The sequence below is a fragment of the Chanos chanos genome, chromosome 4 (genome assembly GCF_902362185.1).
Source record: "Chanos chanos chromosome 4, fChaCha1.1, whole genome shotgun sequence".
NCBI lineage: Eukaryota > Metazoa > Chordata > Actinopteri > Gonorynchiformes > Chanidae > Chanos > Chanos chanos.
The window spans coordinates 32630542-32650037 of NC_044498.1; the positions used below are offsets into that span (position 1 = coordinate 32630542).

At 36.7% G+C, this 19496-nt stretch overlaps 1 protein-coding gene across 1 annotated transcript in view; it reads right to left on the reverse strand.

Moving 5' to 3' along the window:
- Positions 1-15999: 15999 nt before the first annotated feature.
- The window catches only part of csmd1a (CUB and Sushi multiple domains 1a), a 256232-nt gene continuing 252735 nt past the window's right edge, over positions 16000-19496 (reverse strand). The window contains exons 69-73 of the mRNA XM_030772244.1: positions 18807-18919; positions 18338-18425; positions 18015-18147; positions 17629-17691; positions 16000-16159 (exon numbers count right to left, since the gene is read on the reverse strand). Coding sequence (XP_030628104.1) covers positions 16000-16159; positions 17629-17691; positions 18015-18147; positions 18338-18425; positions 18807-18919 — 557 coding nt within the window. The remainder of the gene's footprint in view (positions 16160-17628; positions 17692-18014; positions 18148-18337; positions 18426-18806; positions 18920-19496) is intronic.

Sequence of the window (19496 nt, forward strand, 5' to 3'; positions counted from 1 at the left end):
AATCATATTGCTATTCCAGTCACTCCTGTCCTTGATACTCTTAAGCTCACATTTACTGTCAAGACCAGTTTGAGTTCAACTCTATCACAGAGCTCAGTGATGAGGCAGCCATGAAAACTACACAGAATATTGTACCTGTGGACGTCAATGACCTCTATTCAGAACTTTGTCTCTTCCTACACACAGGTAATGATGTGGATTAGCTCTATTAACTTACTCCATCTGTGGATGAAAACTGCACTCTGCTTGTTGTAATACAGCAATACTTTAAATCACAAATACCCTGTATCTGACACCCGCCCCATGGCCTCCTGAGTGAAGAAGAGGAAGGAAAGCTCTAAACTGTATGACATTCATATATTTAAAGAACTTCAACCGTGCAAAACAATGCCCCCCCCCCCCCCCCCCCCCCCCCCCCCACTGTAATTCACAAAGTGGTTGTTTTTGTATGCCTGAAAAGAAAAATTACAAAGACAGGTTTGAGGTAATAAAGTTAGATTAGACAGACTGGTCAGTAAAACATGAAATGGATGAGATGAAGTGACACACGCTCTGGGTATTGTGAGAACAAAATGGGATACCTGTAAACCACCCGCGGACCATTCCAAAGAGCTTTGATCTAACCAGTGGCATCACTTAAAATGCAACACCCTGCATAGAGCTGACATCTACCTTCCACTGTGACTCTGTGGGAACTTCCTGAAAATTAAGCAGTTTTAACATTTAACACAGGGAAGCCCCAAGATGATGACTCACTCTACTCTCTAGTCTCGAAAACATCTGTCTCTTTTTACTGGAGGCTCTTCTGGTGGCCACTGCTCTACTGTTTCCTTTATATATATATGTGTATGTAATATATATATATATGTGTGTGTATATATATATATATATATATATATATATATATATATATATATATATATATATGTATATATACATACACACACACACATATATATGTATCACATATATACATACGCACACACACACACACGCACACACATTTATCTATCTATCTAGAGTTTTAATCAAACACACTGGCCTTAAAAGCCCAGTGGGCGCGTGAACATTTGTGAATTGTGTGAACAATGGCCGTTCCAGCTTTATGATATTAGTGGAGTTGTTTTAAGGTCTGCGTACGATTGGTAATGTCCAGAATGGGTGTCGGGGTGACTTAATACCAGGCATGACTTGAAAATATTAGGTGCGATGTGCTAGATTGGAGGTGAAATAGTGGCTCATGTTTCTGTCCATGGAGACCTCTTCTTAGTGTAAATGTTATTGTAAAATGGTACTGTTTGAATGGCAGTAAATGAGGCTGACATCCACAGTCAATTCATCATCTTTTTTATGTGATTGTCAGTGCTCAGACTATCTAACCTGTCCTTGTTATCAGGATTATAATCATCAATACTTGTTCAGTATCATCAAAAGAAAACACTCTCCCACGCTATATGATTAATTTTTACAGCATGCTTATTCTTCCTGGCTTGAGAAATGAGAAGAAGATTGACTAAACATTTGAACAAAACACAGTGGAAAAGGGAAAATTTTAGTCATCCGTGTTGTCAAGGTAAAATGAACACCCTCACCAAATCATTAATTCAAATTAAACCAATTTTGTCAGATTAACATGCCTTTCTTTGCCAAGGCGCAGATATTCGTGCCATGCCAAAAAAACACGACTCTCTAAATAGAGCACATTACATACCATTTATTTGTGGATGTCAAATCTACATCTGTCTACAATTGTGCTACATGCTTACAGTGAAAATGTCACCATTGCTGAACAGGTTTTCTTCATTTAACGGTTTTTGTTTTAAATATTAGCTCCTGCCGTCCAATATAACCTTTACTAATAGGAGCACAATAATCATAACTGTAGCTTATCATTGATGGAAAAAAAACCCCAAATTGATGAGAGGTTTAATTGATTTACTGAGTCTGTGGGCATTGCAATTGATTATGTTAAACAGAATTGAAAGGCTGTCTCAAGGAAAATGGTCTTTTTTTTTTTTTTTTTCAAACTGCAAACATATGTTGATTATTGCTCCTGCTTCTTAGTGATAACGGTAATTCAGTCAATATTCAGTCACAATACGTGAGTTGTAAGGCAATATTTTCTGGTTTCTTTAGCGAAAAAATTATACAAACATTGGATTAAGGTGAAGTTTTACTAATGCTCCAAGCACCGTCTAACACGGTCATTCTTTAATTTTGCAATCTGGGAATGATGACCTTTTGATTACCCTTTCATTACATTAGCAAGGTCACTTGGTTTCTAACTCTATCTTACAGACTAGTGTTTCCCCAGTGGAACTTGGCAGGAGACATCTCAGTAGATGTCTCCTGCCCTTCTGTTACTGATTTGGATTCATCTTAACACTCGTGGGAACATGGATTGAAGAGACGAAAGGCCTTCATTGTTGGGAAGTATTTGGGGGCTAACGACTGCTGTATGCATCCTTGGATAAAAGTCAAAGATGGTATTTTTAGGCAGTGAGGTTTACATTGACAGTTTTGTCAATGGTAATGACAAAGTGCCGGTTTGGTCCAGTCCCTCCTGCTGCTGCCCCAAGCCGGTAAAGCAGTCCTTCAACCCAAGCTTTTCACAGTGCAGTGGAGAGTCGAAACCCTCTCACTTTGCAATTTCTTCAGCTTTGTTTACTTTTCTTATTCAACTATTAAAATAAATGTGTGATTCCTGTCAGAGGATACTCATTTTGCATACTAACACTGAAACTGTACAAAATCTCTTGATCTATTTACTGTAGAGCTACAACGAAATGTTAAATTCTGATTCATTCTGTTTGCTAACTGGCTACTAACCTCTGATATATTTCAATTAACATTATGATTATCACTTAAAACCATCACTGTTAGCACAATCAGCTACCCATTGAGCCTTAACCTGGTTCTGAACCAGTAAAGACCAAAGGGTGTGGTGAGCTGGGTAAAGTGTGAGAATATGGAGAGAGAGAACCATGTAGGGGCTTTCAGCTGAGAGGAAGATCCTGATGGATCTTGATGTGTCAAGCGCAAGCAGAATGAAATTGTAAGTGTTAAGCCATCACCCACAGAGTGGAATATAAGACCTGTTTAACTCCACGGGCCTTGATTCGACTTTGACAGTCTTACCCTGTAGAGTCTTGTTGGTATAATCAGTTAACCAGTGGGAGGGAGAAATTTCTGAGGGGTTGGTCCTCTGTAAGCTCATGTATGGCTATAGCAATTTTATAGCAAAAAAAAAGCAGTTTCACAGGTTTTCATAGCAAGTTGTAGAAAGTAAGGTTAGCAGGGGTGGGGTGGTTCTCTCAAGTTCTTTCAGTGATCTGCCATAGATATGAACTGGAACCTGAAGTGTGTCGCTCTGTCGGTGAGGGAAACAGGCCACATGCTGCAGTCAGATTTGACTGCTCTCACAGTGTGGCTGGTTCAGCTGGACTGCAGTAGACTGGGCCTCAGTCTCTGGACAGTGTGTGTTCAGTGTACTGAGGCCTTTTTTTCCCTTGTTTTCTTTTTTTTTTTTACCAGTCATCATATCTACAATTGTCAACAGAGACTGGATTGCAATTCTTAAAGCAGCTTCGTGATTGAACTTATGACTGCTGGAAATGGATAGTTATTTAGTTGGCAGATTAGTGCGAACTGAATATTTTACAGGAGTAGGGCAAGCCATTGTTAAAAAAAAAAGAAAAGAAAAAAAAAGTATTTAAGCCTCTTTTCCTTAAATTATTGAAGTATGTAAAATGTATAAAGAGGGCCTGAGTCATGTGAAGATTAGCCTCCTTTATCCTCCCTGTACTCTGGGCCATTTCTTTCTGGACCCATAGTCTCTCTCGGTAGTGTCTGTGGGTAGATAGCCTTGTGCAGTGGTAAGCTGACTGCACTTCCAATCCAGTCCCAATGACACTGCATTAATTATGCCTCTGAACTTCATTGCTGGCAGTTTTTTGGGGGGGAATACGTTGTGATTGAAATTGGCAGCTTTTACTAAACATTTTTTTTTTATCAGTTTTTCAGTTTGAATGCTCTGTGACATATTGACACATTTCAGGTGATCAGTAGTTTAAAAAAAAAAAAAGAAAATGAAGTAAAAATGAGCAACATAGAGGCAAACTATTTTGCAAACTGATGCAATTGGTCAAATTTACATTTAGAAGAGCACGTCAGTGGTGAATTTATGTATTTATTTATTTATGAGAGTTTACAAAGAGACGAACACGCTCTGCTTCACAGCAACTGATTTTCAGGTTTTTTTTTTAGCATGTTCTGTCAAGGTTATGGAAAGAACAGCATATCACAAGTGATAGTTATGCCATTATGTTTGTTAAATCACACTGATGTGTGACATCCAGTGTTTCACTTGTCTGTTCTTGTCTATAGGGTATTTTATTTTCCACAAATTTAAAAGATAAAAAAATCCCTTATCCAAAATCACTTTGACAATCATTTTATGCTGAGAAAGAAAAATAGTCTAACAAAGGCACATTACTCTTATTTTAGCATTGTCTATTTCCCCGCTGATGTTACATTTGCATTTTGAATTCTAATTTTGATAAATGCACTTTATCCTCTCTCTCTCTCTCTCTCTCTCTCTCTCTCTCTCTCTCTCTCTCCCTACATGACAGCAGTGGGTAGCTGTAGATGTAGAATGAATGAATTTAATGCAACAATTTACACTGGAAGACAAATTGGCGCAGAGAGCAAAATGTGACTTGACATTTTGCACATTTCACACCAGTGTATGAAAGAGGCATGTTCTCCATTTAATTTTGCAGGCAGTTTTATTGCTGACCTATGCAGTCAGAAAAAAGGTTCAGCTTTCCAAGCATACTCTCAGCTCCTTCTAATTCTCATCCCCAAAACCTCGAACACAGTGGACATTTACAAAAAGTTAAACTCATCTTGGCGTTGAGCCTTGATGGTATGCTCTCTGCATACTGAACAGTGTATCTGTCAATGCAGAATTTAAAATGTCTGATATGACAGAAAGGACTCATAAGGGTTTTGAGATGAGATGGAATGATAAACAGTTACATTTTTGCAGTCATATCAATAATGACCATATGCATATCTCAATATCGAGTTTAGTGGAGTCTGATTTTTCTTTTCGTCATACTAACAGATTTATCCCATTCTTGTCAACTGCAAGAGATGGAAAGGTGCACATATTGCTTTGCTACAGCAAATTTGATAACAAGTATTGGACTTTTTTTCACTCGTGTGTGAAGGACATAGGTGAATGCCTAGATTTAGTCCCCTCTATACTGTTAATTCTCACATAATGGCCGGGTGTCAAATTATAACCGGGGGTGCGACCTTTTTGGGCAAATAAAGGCTAGTTCCAAATACAGGCAGGGTAAAAAAAAAGAAAAGAAAAAAAAAACCCTACATAAATTACAGAAAGGCTCAGGGGGTAAATTCATCATATTTCCACAGCATTATTTACATCAGTATGACAACATACGGTAGTTATGCTCACCACTCTGTTGCTATCAGTTTCACTTTTTAACAGAAATACCATGTCATAGTGTTCTAATGCACATGGATTGTGGTTGCTGTAGGACTATGTGTGTTAATGGCCCATAATTAGTATTCAGGGACATCACTGCCAAAACTGTCTCCTTCCTATTTCCTATGTGTTATTTCATTAGTTCACACAGTAAGCTGTGATTTTAATCTTTTACCCTGTCTTACCCTTATCTTTTTTTGAGTTTGTATTTTACCTACAAGTAGTCTAACGGTACATCTGACATGCTCTTTATTTTTCCAAATAGTTAAAGCATTTGTTACCGTGATACAGTATGCTATTATTTGAGAATTTGTGGACCAATATATTTCTATATGATATCGAAGCTTGATTGTTTTGTGTGACTTTTTTCCATTGGATATCTCGTACATACTACCATACGCTGTTTATTTTATTTGTCTGCTGTTATTATCAGCACCATATCATCATAATCTGACACAAACTGCTTGTAGTAGACCTAATATTTTTATTCTTTAAGTACAGTACATTATAGGCTATATTCAAGTAGTAGGTATACCTATAAATCTTTATAGGATAAATTAGAAATTAACGATTACTACAATATTACAAAATACACTACTAAAAAAGACAAATCACAAATAATGGCCTATTTGAGAATTTATGGTATACAGACATTCCCACATTCCTAATTGATTCTTTTGTACATACATCTGTTTATAACTATGAATTATTCCAAGTATTTTTCATAGCATGTAAAATACCTGTCTCAACTCATATACGGCAAATAAAATGCCATTAGGGCTAGGGTTAACATAATGTGAGAACTGGAGACAATTAAAATGTGTAAAAAAAAATCTGTACATCTCTGTATGAAAATGATTTAAATTCTGTAGCTTCTGAACGTGTGGAAAACAGAGAAAAGGCTTTAAAAAAACCCTTTATCCATCATAATCAGGTCCAACTCAGACTAATGTCAGTGACAGCATTACCTGTCACAGGGTTGAGTAAACTGCATCCTTTTACAGTGGAGAAGAAAAACAACAACAAACACAACAGCATTGCACTCATTTTCATGAGCTATTTTTCCATTCATCTAACCAGACAGGTGAAACTATTATTATTTTGATGGAGAGACTGGGTTTATTCTCTTAGTTTGAAGAAAGGCCCATATCCTTATATTTGTACTAAGACTCTTAGACACTACCACTGCTTTGAGAGGACAACAAACAAGCAAACAAACAAACAAACAACCCCCCAGAAAGATTTTCACGGAAAAGGAACAGATTTGCAAAACAACATTTGCCACTTTGCTTAAATAATTCACAACATGTTATACATGTCAGTTTGATGACTGACCAATGGTGCGTGTGCAGAGCCTTGTACAAATTCACTCCACGTCCACCTCAACGTATTTTGAGAAAATAAATTATTCCTTATGATATCAGTATACACTAATCATGTTCATGTCAACATATCATGACATTTGGGGCACCCACAGACTCTGCTTCCATGTGGAAAGAACATTTGCATTAAAAGCAGTGCCAACGTACCCCCCAAAATAATCCCCTGGTCAGCTGGTATTGCGCTTATTTTTATTGTACAACATGTTTTTGGGGTTAAGAAAACCATAGTATTGACATTCTGTTTTAGATATTTCAAAATGAATCATTAAATAATAACTTCCCTTTGGCCATCTTCAGATCTTCATATTTTATTTATTTATTTTTAATTTATTTTATTTTATTTTTGTTTTTTTCTTTGAAGTAGCAGTGCGCTGCAACACAGCGCAGTTCAGAATGCTATTTACAAGATTTCCCTTGGTTCCATTTTAGATTAGCAGCCATGCGTGCCTAATGACTTTAAATCTCTGCTACTCAGAGGACCGAGGGAGGAAACACAGAAGGAATTTATGATTTTACTGTTTTCAACTTGTTTGAGCACCTTGACACAGAGTAATATGTTCAATTCAATGGAAAAAAAGACAGTATGTATTCCCCATTCAGTTTCAGTGTTTCTTCACTTCAATCTGTCTTAATTACCCATCTGAATGCTAAGATTTTAACAAAGTAGAATCAAGATACAAGTAACTGTCAAAAATTAGCAATCACTTGAATGAAATGAATGATGAAAATACACTGAAAGCAGATGTTTTCACACAGTTGTAGTTCCTGCACTGATTAAATCATTCAGACCCTGTCATGCTCCGATCCATAAAAACAGAGGACAGGGTGGATTGTCCATTATTTGGGTGACCATAACTAGAGGAATAGATGTTTTTGAGAGAGGGGGTGACTGGCAGGTGTGTTGGGCAGGAGCTTCGGTGGCGTAGACAGTTTAACTTGCTAAAGATTCAACTTGATGTTGGCTCAAAGGTCTGAGGGAAAGACATCATCGACTAGGGTCAGATGTAAAGGAAACTGTATATTTCTGGGCCATAATGTCAGTCCATTGTTTCAGATGCAAGGCAAAGCAAATGGACAACTCTAAATTAATTGATTGCAAATGTCAGCCCAGCATGTAAAGATCAGTTTCCTTAAGAGTAGAGAGGGATACTCTGGGCCAAACGTAGCCTGTAAACTCTTTACAACTCCTTAAAAATATGTTTGAGAACAAAGTGGAGAAAAAGAAAAGCTGGAACACGCTGAGAAGTGGGCAAAAGCCATACGGTCAGAGGAGACATTCTTCACCTTCCTCTCAAAAAGCAGACAAGAACACGTGAGATGCAAGCTGACGGAGACATGTCCGAACGCTCCCCTCCCATAGAGAGGGCCTGTGGCAGCCCTGTTAGGATGTGGGATGGAGTTTCTGAGCATGGTTTAGGTCAACTCAACTTCTTAGAGGTCGGCAGAGTTGCAGACACTTCCGGAGTCCATGTCAAAGTACACTGGAGCTAGAGTTGGGGTCCATTAAGAACCTCTCCCACAAACTTTATTTAGCATGCTGTTCAATGAAGGTAGAGAAACCTGGGAAAAAAAAACATAATTGTATAGACCACAGTCAAAACAGCATGTGGTTCTCACGACCACCCAGACATAGCAATGCAATTTTAAAGTTCTGTTTTTTCAAAAGAGGTACATCGTTTGCCTTCGCTCTGAGCCTGGGATAATTTGAAACATGTTCTCAAGGCTTGGATCTTAAAAGAAGTTCTCCAATCAAATGGCTATGCGAGACGTCATATTTGAATTATAAATGGAAGAGCTGAATTTTGTATGGTGCGGAATGTGAATGACAAAGAAGCCAAATGGTTGTCCGACTGCATTAAGTCAGCTCCTAGACTTGGGTGCCACAAAGCACGGCAGAGCTCAAAAGAAAACGCACATGTAACTGTCACTATACCTACACAACTAGTGGTTTTGCACAAGCTAGCTGCAGGCAAATTTCTGGAAGATTCTTCCAACTATTAGACTTGAAACGCAGACATAAGTAGGCCGCTTTCTGGTCTTTCAAAATACTAACGTAACAGACATCTGTTGATTCTCCAGCATAATCCATATTCACAAAGCATATTTTAAAAATAATTTTTTTTTTTCAGAGGATAAATAGAACAATTCCCTAATCTAAGTTGAGGGGCAGGGTACGGGAAGCTCTCTCATGCTTATATTCATGTTAGTGTTATGGACTGATGTTCCCTGAGACACAAATAATGGTTTAAAAATTTTATATTATATATATATATATTATTGCAGAAGAAATATGTATGAGTGCAGCATATGAACATACACAGTATGAGTCCTTCACTGTATGATGTAATAAGGGTAAGAATTATGCATGATACTCCATTAGAAAACCAAAGAATATGTAAAATATATTATTTTATTAAAAATTTAATAAATTCCCCCCTTTTTGATTTTAGTGCAATTTTTGGGGGGGGTTTTAACTGCCACATGAATCTGGATTTCATTCTTTTCCTGCATCAGAGAGCCAACTTTTGTGCGTCATTCTTTTATTATTAAAATTACAAGCTTCAGTAGAAGAGCTCTCTTCAGCTTTTCATCTTTACACAGAATAACCCTATTTTCATTTTTCAGATTTAAAACTGGTGTTTAAGTTGTCGAAGTTAGGGCTGGTTATGAGCTTTGTTTGTGTTTTGCTGTTAAAAAAAATGTCTGAGGGCTGATTTCTCAGACTTGCTCATTTAAAGTTTGCATTCAAAAGACATTTTCCAGCCTCAGCGGCCCTTCCCACCTTCCTGAAAGGATAATTCATCCATTTTCAGGAATTTGTAATTAAATAGCTTTTGACTTGTAACGTTCATTTTACTTTTTAAAACCTTAGGCTGAGAATTTAATAACATTTTGCATGTTAAAAACTAAGAAATGAAACAAAATGAATTTAAATCATTCACAGATCAGATATTTCAGTAAACAGGGTCTACCCAAGGCTCCAAATTTTCTTCCCCAAACTACATGTACACAAATGCCTCACAGTACATATACTTTTATTTTCGAACTAACATGACTGAATCCTGGCAGACATTTCAGAGCCTGCATGGTGGTGTGGAGCTGTTGGCAGCACACTCAGTCATATCACAGCAAAAGCTTGTATAGCTCCTCTGTACATTACAGAAGGGGGGACATCCGTGTCTTGCTGCTCCTCTGTGTGTGGCCACTAGCATCAGAACACACACACTGGCAAAAAAATCTCTTTTGTGCTTGGTGAAACAGCAGCTGTGGTACATATAGAGCTGTTGGGTCTGTATTGCATTTGAGAAATTACTGGAACAAGATGATAGAAGAGAACATCTCTCTGGTCTTCAGTTTGGCCAAGGTGACTGGATGAGTAACTATTCCTGTTTATGGTGATTAAGGGAAAGCATTGTACAGATAAGACAGATTTGCTTTGTAAATAGAACTCACAGACTATAGTTCTTATAACAGTTTAATGGAGACAAATTAAATGCATTTAATGCTTTTATCTTCTATTTCTGCAGAGCAGTGGTGAAAATAGCCGCAGTGCTTGAAATAACAAGAAAGGTATATGATTAAAGATGAGTGTTGAACCTGCTGCAGCAGGTGACTGTGTCAAGTACAATGGATTTACTTTAGCACTTCTAAATTACCAGTTCTATAAGACTTAAGAGAAAAACCTTAAAATAAATTTAATTTCCTTTATTTTAGAAAATGTGTATTTTTTTTCACCAACCAGATTTTCATGCTTTTATGTATAGCTTAAATGTTGGACTTGCCATCTGATCGTACCAGTAAGAAATACATTAGTGTTAGGGTTAGGGTTCTAAGTTTACTGATTGATTTAAAGGCTACACTGAAGTATTTCAGAGTTATTATAGCATTGCCTTTTGGATGTGCAAAGATCTGTCTGAACCTACGTTTTCTTTTGTTTGCTAGGCTTGGATGTCGAAGGAACCACTCTATTTACTGAATGGTTAATGAACATCTACAGCTGGTACTGAGTTTGTAAGCATTCTCAGGCAACATACTTTCTCAATTAAGAGACACAATTACTGAGCAGAGCAATGTGAGTTGTAAACAGAGGTAAGATAATAGACTTCAGTGGCTGTCTTCAGTGAACAAGTGACTTCATATGACAAGCTTCAACTGCTCAGTGGCTGATCCTCTCTGTCATATGCTGCCTTCAGTGCTCACACACACACAAACACGCACACACACACACACACACACACACACACAGTCACATGCATATATACACATATACACAGGCAGGCAGACAGACACACACATGAACAAACATGCACGTGCGCACACATACACACACACACACAGAGTCACATATGCACACACACACACGCACACACACACACCACACACACACACAAAGCGAAATATGAATATTTTACAAACCATTAATATTACAAATGAAAGAGCTGCTGCTCACAGGACCTGTCTCATGATTATGTTTAAAGGAGTGTTTGGTATTTAAATGCTGAGAAGGTGCAGAGCAGTGGCTCTTTATCAGTGCTAAGGACAAGGCTGAGAGCACACAAGGAAGAAAAGTGGACAGGAGACCTGGACAGGAGCACAGGCTAAGCAAGATAAATTGAATATGCACCAGGGCTTATAGATTTCTTTCATTCCTTCAGCCAGCCTTTCCTTTCACAGGAGACTAACAGAGATTAAGCAAGTGCATCACTTGCAATTAGGAGCACTTTCATGCACAGTCCAACTGATCCCATCTTAAACATGGAAATATATCTCCTTTCCCTCATACTTTCCATTTTCAGAGAGAATCCTTTTGAGCCATACACAGGACAATTGATCTTCTTCTCAAGGTGAAATGACCTCATTTCCCCTTTAGACACTGTAACTGTAAGTACTGAGGAAAGTAGCAGAGTGTTCTATTAATGATCTGCTCTTCATTCTATAGCTGAGTGATGGCTTCTTTATGTTTCTTACATAAAACACACAGAGTTTAGAGTTTATCCTTTTGAAAGCACACAACATTAGACGAACAAATTTAAGAAAATGTACGCTTTTCACACACACACACACACACACACACACACACACACACACACACACACACAAGCACACGTACGTGCATACATCCTCCACACACACTCAAAACACACATAACTTAAAGCAGCACATTAACGACACAGTCGAAGGCTGAGCTTCAGTTACCTTTACATAGCTTTACATGCATTACTTCTGCATTTCTAACTCAAATATCACTGCTTAATGATGAATACAGTCGATGAATTGATTATGTACATTTTAGACATGTTGTGTATTAGTGTTGAGACATTAGCCCCAGGAGGTAGCAGTCAGTGGATGTTAATGTATGAGCTTGATAATGCACGTTGAATCTTTATGAGATTACAGCCACCTTAAAGCATTCAGAGGGAATCAATGGAGCAACATCAGAGCCTGTGATATCTGGCATTCAGTCTGAGGCTATGTGAAATCAATAATCTGGCCAAAGGAGACAGCCCATGCCTCAAACTCTGCAAAACACTGAAAACATCAAACTAATGCAGAAAATGGGTGAGGAGTAATTATCAGAAAAAGCAGGATAAGTATTTTTTTTTTCTCTCTGTGTAATGAATATAATAAAAGGCACGACTCATCTTACCATACTGAGAACGAACCGCTGCTCCTGTCTGATCTTTCATGTTTGTGTCATGCTTGTTTTGCTGCAGTGGCCTTTTAAAAGTGATATTTGAGATGTGAAAAGTTCTTTCGGCATAAAACTACAAAAAGTTAAATATACTTTAAGCTCTTAGAAAGTGTTTCAGCCTGGAAGACTGCCACATTTTCGGCCAGGGTCATAAAACTGTATACACCTCAAACAGTACGAGTGTATTAGAAAAGCATCCACTCCTCTTTCATTATGAACACGCATAAATCATTATCCAGCTGTCTGCTGCTTACATTGCACAATTTATATGTTGAAATCCTGGATGTGGACCCACAAATATTCATCTTTCATCTTTCATCTTTCAAAAGTCTTGAATTTGTACAGTTTATCACTTACCCATTCCTTTCTTTTTCTCTCATGAAAAACAACATCAGATGAGATGCAGACAACATGTTCCACAGAAATGTGAAACAACATTTTTGTAAAAAGTTTAATATTTATCTCAAATAATAGTTTTCAAAATATGATGGCATTTTCATAATCCGCAGTACAGTTGTCTAAAGTTTGTTTTCTGTCATGTTGAAGGACACATACGAGCAGAGCACTTCATAAAGGCCCGTACATATATGACATTGTTTTTTTTTTCTTTTTTTTTTTTTTGCTTTTGTTTTTTTGTTTTGTTTTTTGTTTAGGAAAATTTTAAACCATTGATATATACTTATTATGTAGATAAACAATTAATTTACATTTTATACAGTAAAAACATTTATTTCTTTTTTTTTAACAATTTTACCTACATTAATCAAAAAAAGTACAGCATATTTAATAATTTTACAAATTCTTCATAAAAAATATATTTCTGTACAAAAAAACATTTTTCTTTTGCACCTACTTCAAGTCAGCAGCACATGACTGTATGATAATGATCGTGTGAATAGCATGACTGAGGTTCTGGGTGGATGATTGACAGCCATCAGTTGGCCAAACTATCTTACAGTGATGGGAAGTCAAACGTTATTGCAGCGAGCCTGGAGAAAGGCAAAGATGTGGACTATCCTCGGTCCGTCTGTCGTCATCATCACAAAAAAACAACAAAAAAGCTGATGTAATGAGTTTTTCCTACGTTGGAGGGAATACCTTACGTAACCCAGACCGACTTACAGATGTGCAGGAATGTGGTTTTTCCTTTGTGTGTGATGCAACATAAAATGCTGACAAATATTAAAATAAAGCAAATGTCTCTAAGTGAGCAATTGTACATAGACGATGGCTAAACAATGCTGCTGTTGGACCTCTTTTCTGACCGAAAATACAATCGCTAGAAAAAATGATATCTTAAATACAAAAGCAAAGCTACTACAATGTTATTGTGCACGTCTTAGGCAAGGACATTGATCTGTATCACGCCTGTGCATTGAGGACATATTTTGAAGAGGGGACAAGAAAAAAAAAAAAAACAGACATCAGGTAGTTCACATGTAAAAATGTTAGAATTTATGGTATGACTACGTGCGTTTTTATGGTCAAAATAGAGGGAAAAAGATAAATAAAACAGCAACTCAGGACATGAATATCACAGTGAAAATGCACTTGAGAAGCCCTACACTCTTAACCAGGAAAGGGTTAAAACGCTATAAGAAATCTGAAAACTCTTACGACCTGACGCGTTCGTGAATCTAATAAGGCAGTGTTTTCTTAAGAGAGTCACTTTCTTCACATAATTGATTCAATATTTCAGAGTGGTAAAGAAAAAAAGGAGAAGAAGAGAAAGCAGAAGTGGAGGAGAAACAAAGACAGATATACCTACTGACACATCAGCGTCACACATTTCTGCAAAGGCATACTCTATTCTAGAGCTGACAAATGAAAAGAGCCTGCAACACATAGGCAGAACTTCATCAGCAAACATGGTTAAATTAAAACAGTGATTCAAAATAAGTGCAGCATTTATGAAAAATAATTTTTGTACCTGCATCATATAAAAGTATGTTCTTTTGCTTATAGAGGTATATTTAACATATAAAGTAGATGATTATGCTAAAAGCTACTCCTCTGAACTCCAAAACTGTTAAGAGTGTAAAACTGCTAATAGCACAAAATGTCAATTAACCCCCCCCCCCCCCCCCCAAAAAAAAATCATTTTGAGTGAGAACTAAAATAACAGAGTGATTAACCACCAAATTTTATATTAATGACTAACAAGGAATGTCATTTGTTGTTGCATTTTTAACATTTTGGCCTCAAACCAGTTAAACATTTTTCAATAAAACAAACAAAAAAATACTATTCTATGCACAAATATTGTGAGTTAAACTCTCTCTCTCTTTTTCCCTCTCTCATTCTCTCTCTCTCGCTCTCTCTCTCTCTCTCTCTCTCTCTCTCTCTCTCTATCTCTCTTTCTCTCTCTCTCTCTATGTTCGTGTGTGTGTGTGTGTGTGTGTGTGTTTGCTGCATGTCAAACATTCACAGAGTGGGAATGAGATGATTAGTTAAAAAACAAAACAAAAACAAAGCAAAAATAAACATACAAATGAAAGGTATGCGTTCTTTGTGACCCTTTTTTTTTAAATAGCAATGTATTTTAAATAGCAATGTAAACATAAACATATTTTCATTTGCAAAACCAATTTTTGAAAATAAAATGTCTCTCTGTTAATAGACATAGCATGGTAACATGCTCTCTGTGAATATGGAGATACAAATTTATTTACACATGGTCAGTAACCCTGTTTGTTATTTTTTTCTACTTCAATCCTCCAATGAATTGATTTATATCCATTCCATACTAGTGCAAAATTTGTGCGATAAAGATTTTTTTTCCTTTTTTTTGTTTCCATACAATGGACTGGAGTTCCATCCTCTACTAAAAGACGCAAGTCTCTGGTGAGTTGCTTGCAGTTGTAGCATATTGTCTCCTTTCTGGTGGAGAAAACCACTGAAAGTATATTCAGACACATTGATCCAGAGACAGTTTCTCTCTTTCTTTCTTTTCTCCTATGGTATGTCTTCACTGAAGAAAATATAGTGTGTCAACAATTACGTAGCTTTTATAGACACTTCAACGTCTTTGCCAAAGACTGTTTTTTTGGGAAGAAAGACATGAAAAAAGAGGATAAAAAACAACTTTCATCCTATAAGTGCCATGAAATGTTGAGCTCCTTAGTCCAGGAGACTGTGTATGGTCTTTTTTCTTGGCCCTACGCTCGGAAGGTGATCTTAATTCAAGAAAGTGCCTTTCTTTTCTGCTTCTTTGTTGTTGTTTTTTTTTACGGTATTTCTATAAAAATTGTCATCAATATTTTATCGTCAGCTTGGAGAACTTGTAATAAAGTGAGTTCACATCCATAGCAAAGTGCACTCACAAGTAATACTGTCAACTGTAACCAAGCAACATCCTGCAGTGACAGGAGGTGATGCTGTGAGGCCCGGCGCTCTGCTTCCACTGAGGACTATACAACGGTACAGACTGTGTTCAGTGTAGTATCGAATCTCACAGCTTTCGCCTCCGTCGGTTTCATGTTTGTGTCGTACATGGGGTTCTCGAACGAGGCTTGTCCGTTTGTGTTTTCATGTCCTGCGTATCCATTGTACTGTACTTTTGGTCTTGTTCTGAAAGGAAAATAAATCAAACACGTTACAGCTGAAGGTAAAATGTCGAATGGACATGAGGATATTTCTCCATCTAAGGTAAAATGATGCAACTGTCTCAATAGTATGTGTAATCTTTATAAATAAGAGACATCATAAAAAAAACCCTTCATACTATAGCATTTTCCCACAGAGGCAGATATCATTTATAAATGTTAAACTTGGCCTTAAAGTTTAAAACAAATCAAACAAATAAGTAAATAAAACTAATAAATAAATACAGTAAATAAGTAAATACAATGAGACCCTCACCAGGAGATGGGAAATGTGATAGATGTGTGTTACAAAAAAAAAGAAAAAAAAAAGTTTTAGTTTACACAGAGAATAGGATTAGTTCTCAGTTCCTCATCTCCAATATTCTAATGAAAGCCAGTCTCAGATCCACACACACAAAGACTGTGTGATTTGCAGGGATTATCTGAAAGCTGATACTTAGTGCTGTATTGCTTTACAAAGCTGATCACATACGACAAAGTGAGGTTAAGTGTGTAAGACAGTTGTGAGGACTTTATTTCTTTGGTATTTTGTTCTGATGAAAGTCTGAAAAAAAAACAAGCTTGGAAAGCTTGTGTGATCTTAGGAGGACAGTTACATTTTTGAATATACCTCCATATTCAAACAAACAAACAAAGAAAAAACAAAAACAAAAACAAAAAACCCAAAACAAAAACAAACAAACAAACAAAAACAAACAAAAACACGTTTCTGAACCACTGCTAATCTCTGCTAAATCAGTATTAACACAACTCAGATTTGGCCAGCTGGCCATGGATCTAACTTAATATGCATTATAACAAAATGTGAAGTAAGAGGTGATCTTTACAGTTCTGGCCTGAAACTCAAAACCGTTTAGGAAACAAATTGCCAGAAATATCTCAATCAGCAAAAATTGGATTGGATAGCTTTAAGCATCTCTCAAACAGTAATTAAAGACCAAAAACAATTATATTTGCAAAAGGTCACTGATTTCTCTGCCCTGCATAGCTGGAATACTGTGACTGATAGATTTTTCTGGATGCCAGCTGAGCACATGATTTATGACCCTGTTCAGATTACATAATAATCCTAAATAAATGACCTGTCTTGCATCAGAACATATTTTTCTGGTTTTTCTATGATTAGAGCATGTCCAAGACCATTTTACATTTAGTTATGAACTCACACATGCTAAGTCTCATGGCACTCCATGATTCCATATGCACACAAAGCAAATAAACAGAATGATTTTTTTTTTTTTAGTTGGTCAAGTTATGTTGACAGAGATGAATTTGATGTGAGATCAAAAAAGCACAAACATAATATGTGTATCTCTTCTTATCCCAACCTCAAGATAGTTTTCCCTTTCACAGAATGAGCAAAAGAAAGACAGACGATGACAGAGTGGTAGTAAAAGGGTTTGTTGCCTAGTGATTTAGCTTCTGGTGTCTTACCTGGGGTCGGCCCTGATTACGTCTTTGGATCTCTCACTGTCATCTGTGCCTTGTGATAGTACCCTGCCAATTTTTTTATTTATTTTAATACTGGGGAATTGTCATTCTCTATGACAATTATGTCACTTTTTTTTTTTAAGCTCAGGAAAACTCCAATGCTCTTTTTTCAGTGACAACTGCGTGTCTGTTTTGTCGCTGTTGTAGTTGTTGTTGTGGTTTTTGATGAGTGTCAATTGTGCTAACTGTGATTAATTTGGATAGCAGTCACATTTGCCGATGGGCACAGGAGTTTCCCGTTACTCTAGCGAAGCAATGCAGATTTACATCCTATATGGAGCACGTCACAAGTCAATGTCTCAGATTATTGTGTGACTGGCAGTCCTTACCTGTGTTTGTAAAGGTAAAATGCAAACCCTGATAGAATAAGAGCAAAGAATGGCACCAGAATAGCGGCTGCTACGGAGCTGCTGTTTGTGCCATAGTAAGGATTTGATGAATCCATATCTGTCGTTATAAGACCTGCAAAAACATCAACATAAAACAGTCAATTCTCATTATAGCCTTATGACACCAACAGCGAAAGTGACATAAATTTGTTATTAATACATTGCTATAAAATAGCAATGAAATGTCCAGGGGAAAGTAGCGGCATCCACATATACTATAAATTATATGAACTGATATTTCACATCCAGGGAAGCAGCTTTACCTTGTCTTGTCAACTGAAACTTCCCAAAATCTTTGCTGTGAATATGACCCTGGTAAACAAACATCTTCTTTTCGGATTCTGCAGTGACCTGAATGAATAGAAGAAAATGGATATGAGTGTTCCCACAAAACCTTTGAATATGCAGGAAAACGCTTGTTTTATTAAGATTTTAAAAAAAAATCAAAGATATTTCCTAGTAAAAGGCTGAGTTGAAAAGAGCACTTTGTCAATACCACTTGGTAATGAAATGATTCACTGTTTCTAACACTGTATTCAGGGAGACAACAGTACGGCTACTTAAATGGACCAATTTTACCGCAGTTTGACATATTCTGAGTGGGAATGCATAACAGTGACAATAACATCAAAGGATAAGAAATCTCAGACTTAGAAGTCTGTACGCAATGAAACAAAATATTTGATGACTGTCACAGGGTCTAGAGCTTCTTAAGATTCAAATGAAACTTACATATCCATCCATTGCCCAGTTATCATTTTTGAATTTACTGAAGTACTGTTCCGTTGGGCCTCTTATCTGGTAAACCTTCAGTAGTAGATGATTTTCCTCTTTCTTGTATGTCCCTGCACATGACACGGGAGAATAATTTTTTGTTTTTAAGCAAATATTAAGAACAAGATGGCCAAAACATGTGTTAATCCTTTTACTTTTTTTTTTAAAATTATTATTCAATTACTTATTTTTACTTGCAAAGATATACAGGTGGAGACTTTGATGTGTCAGATTAATCAAGAACAGTTTCATATCAGAATTAGCTTTCTGAACAACACAGACTTAAGTGTTCTTTTACATGTCTAAGCTACATAAGCGAACCATCCAGTTAATGCTAGCTGAATAGTAAACCCCTTAAATGCTGGGCATGCATCCTGGATTTGCCATAAATAACAAAGATGGGAAGCCAAATTTCTAGTTTTATATTGATATTTAAAATGATGTGTTTTCATACTGGTTACAGAAGAGGCAGACACATTGTGTGTAAATGTAAATACTATTTTTGAGATATTCATGAAGGTTCTCATGTCTTTAAGCTCATGACAAAACCACTCACTACCATCTTTTGCACAATAATTCTGCTAAGATTTCTTTTTGAAAAACTGTTGACCAACAAGAGTTCAGTCAAAATTCAAGCATATTTACATA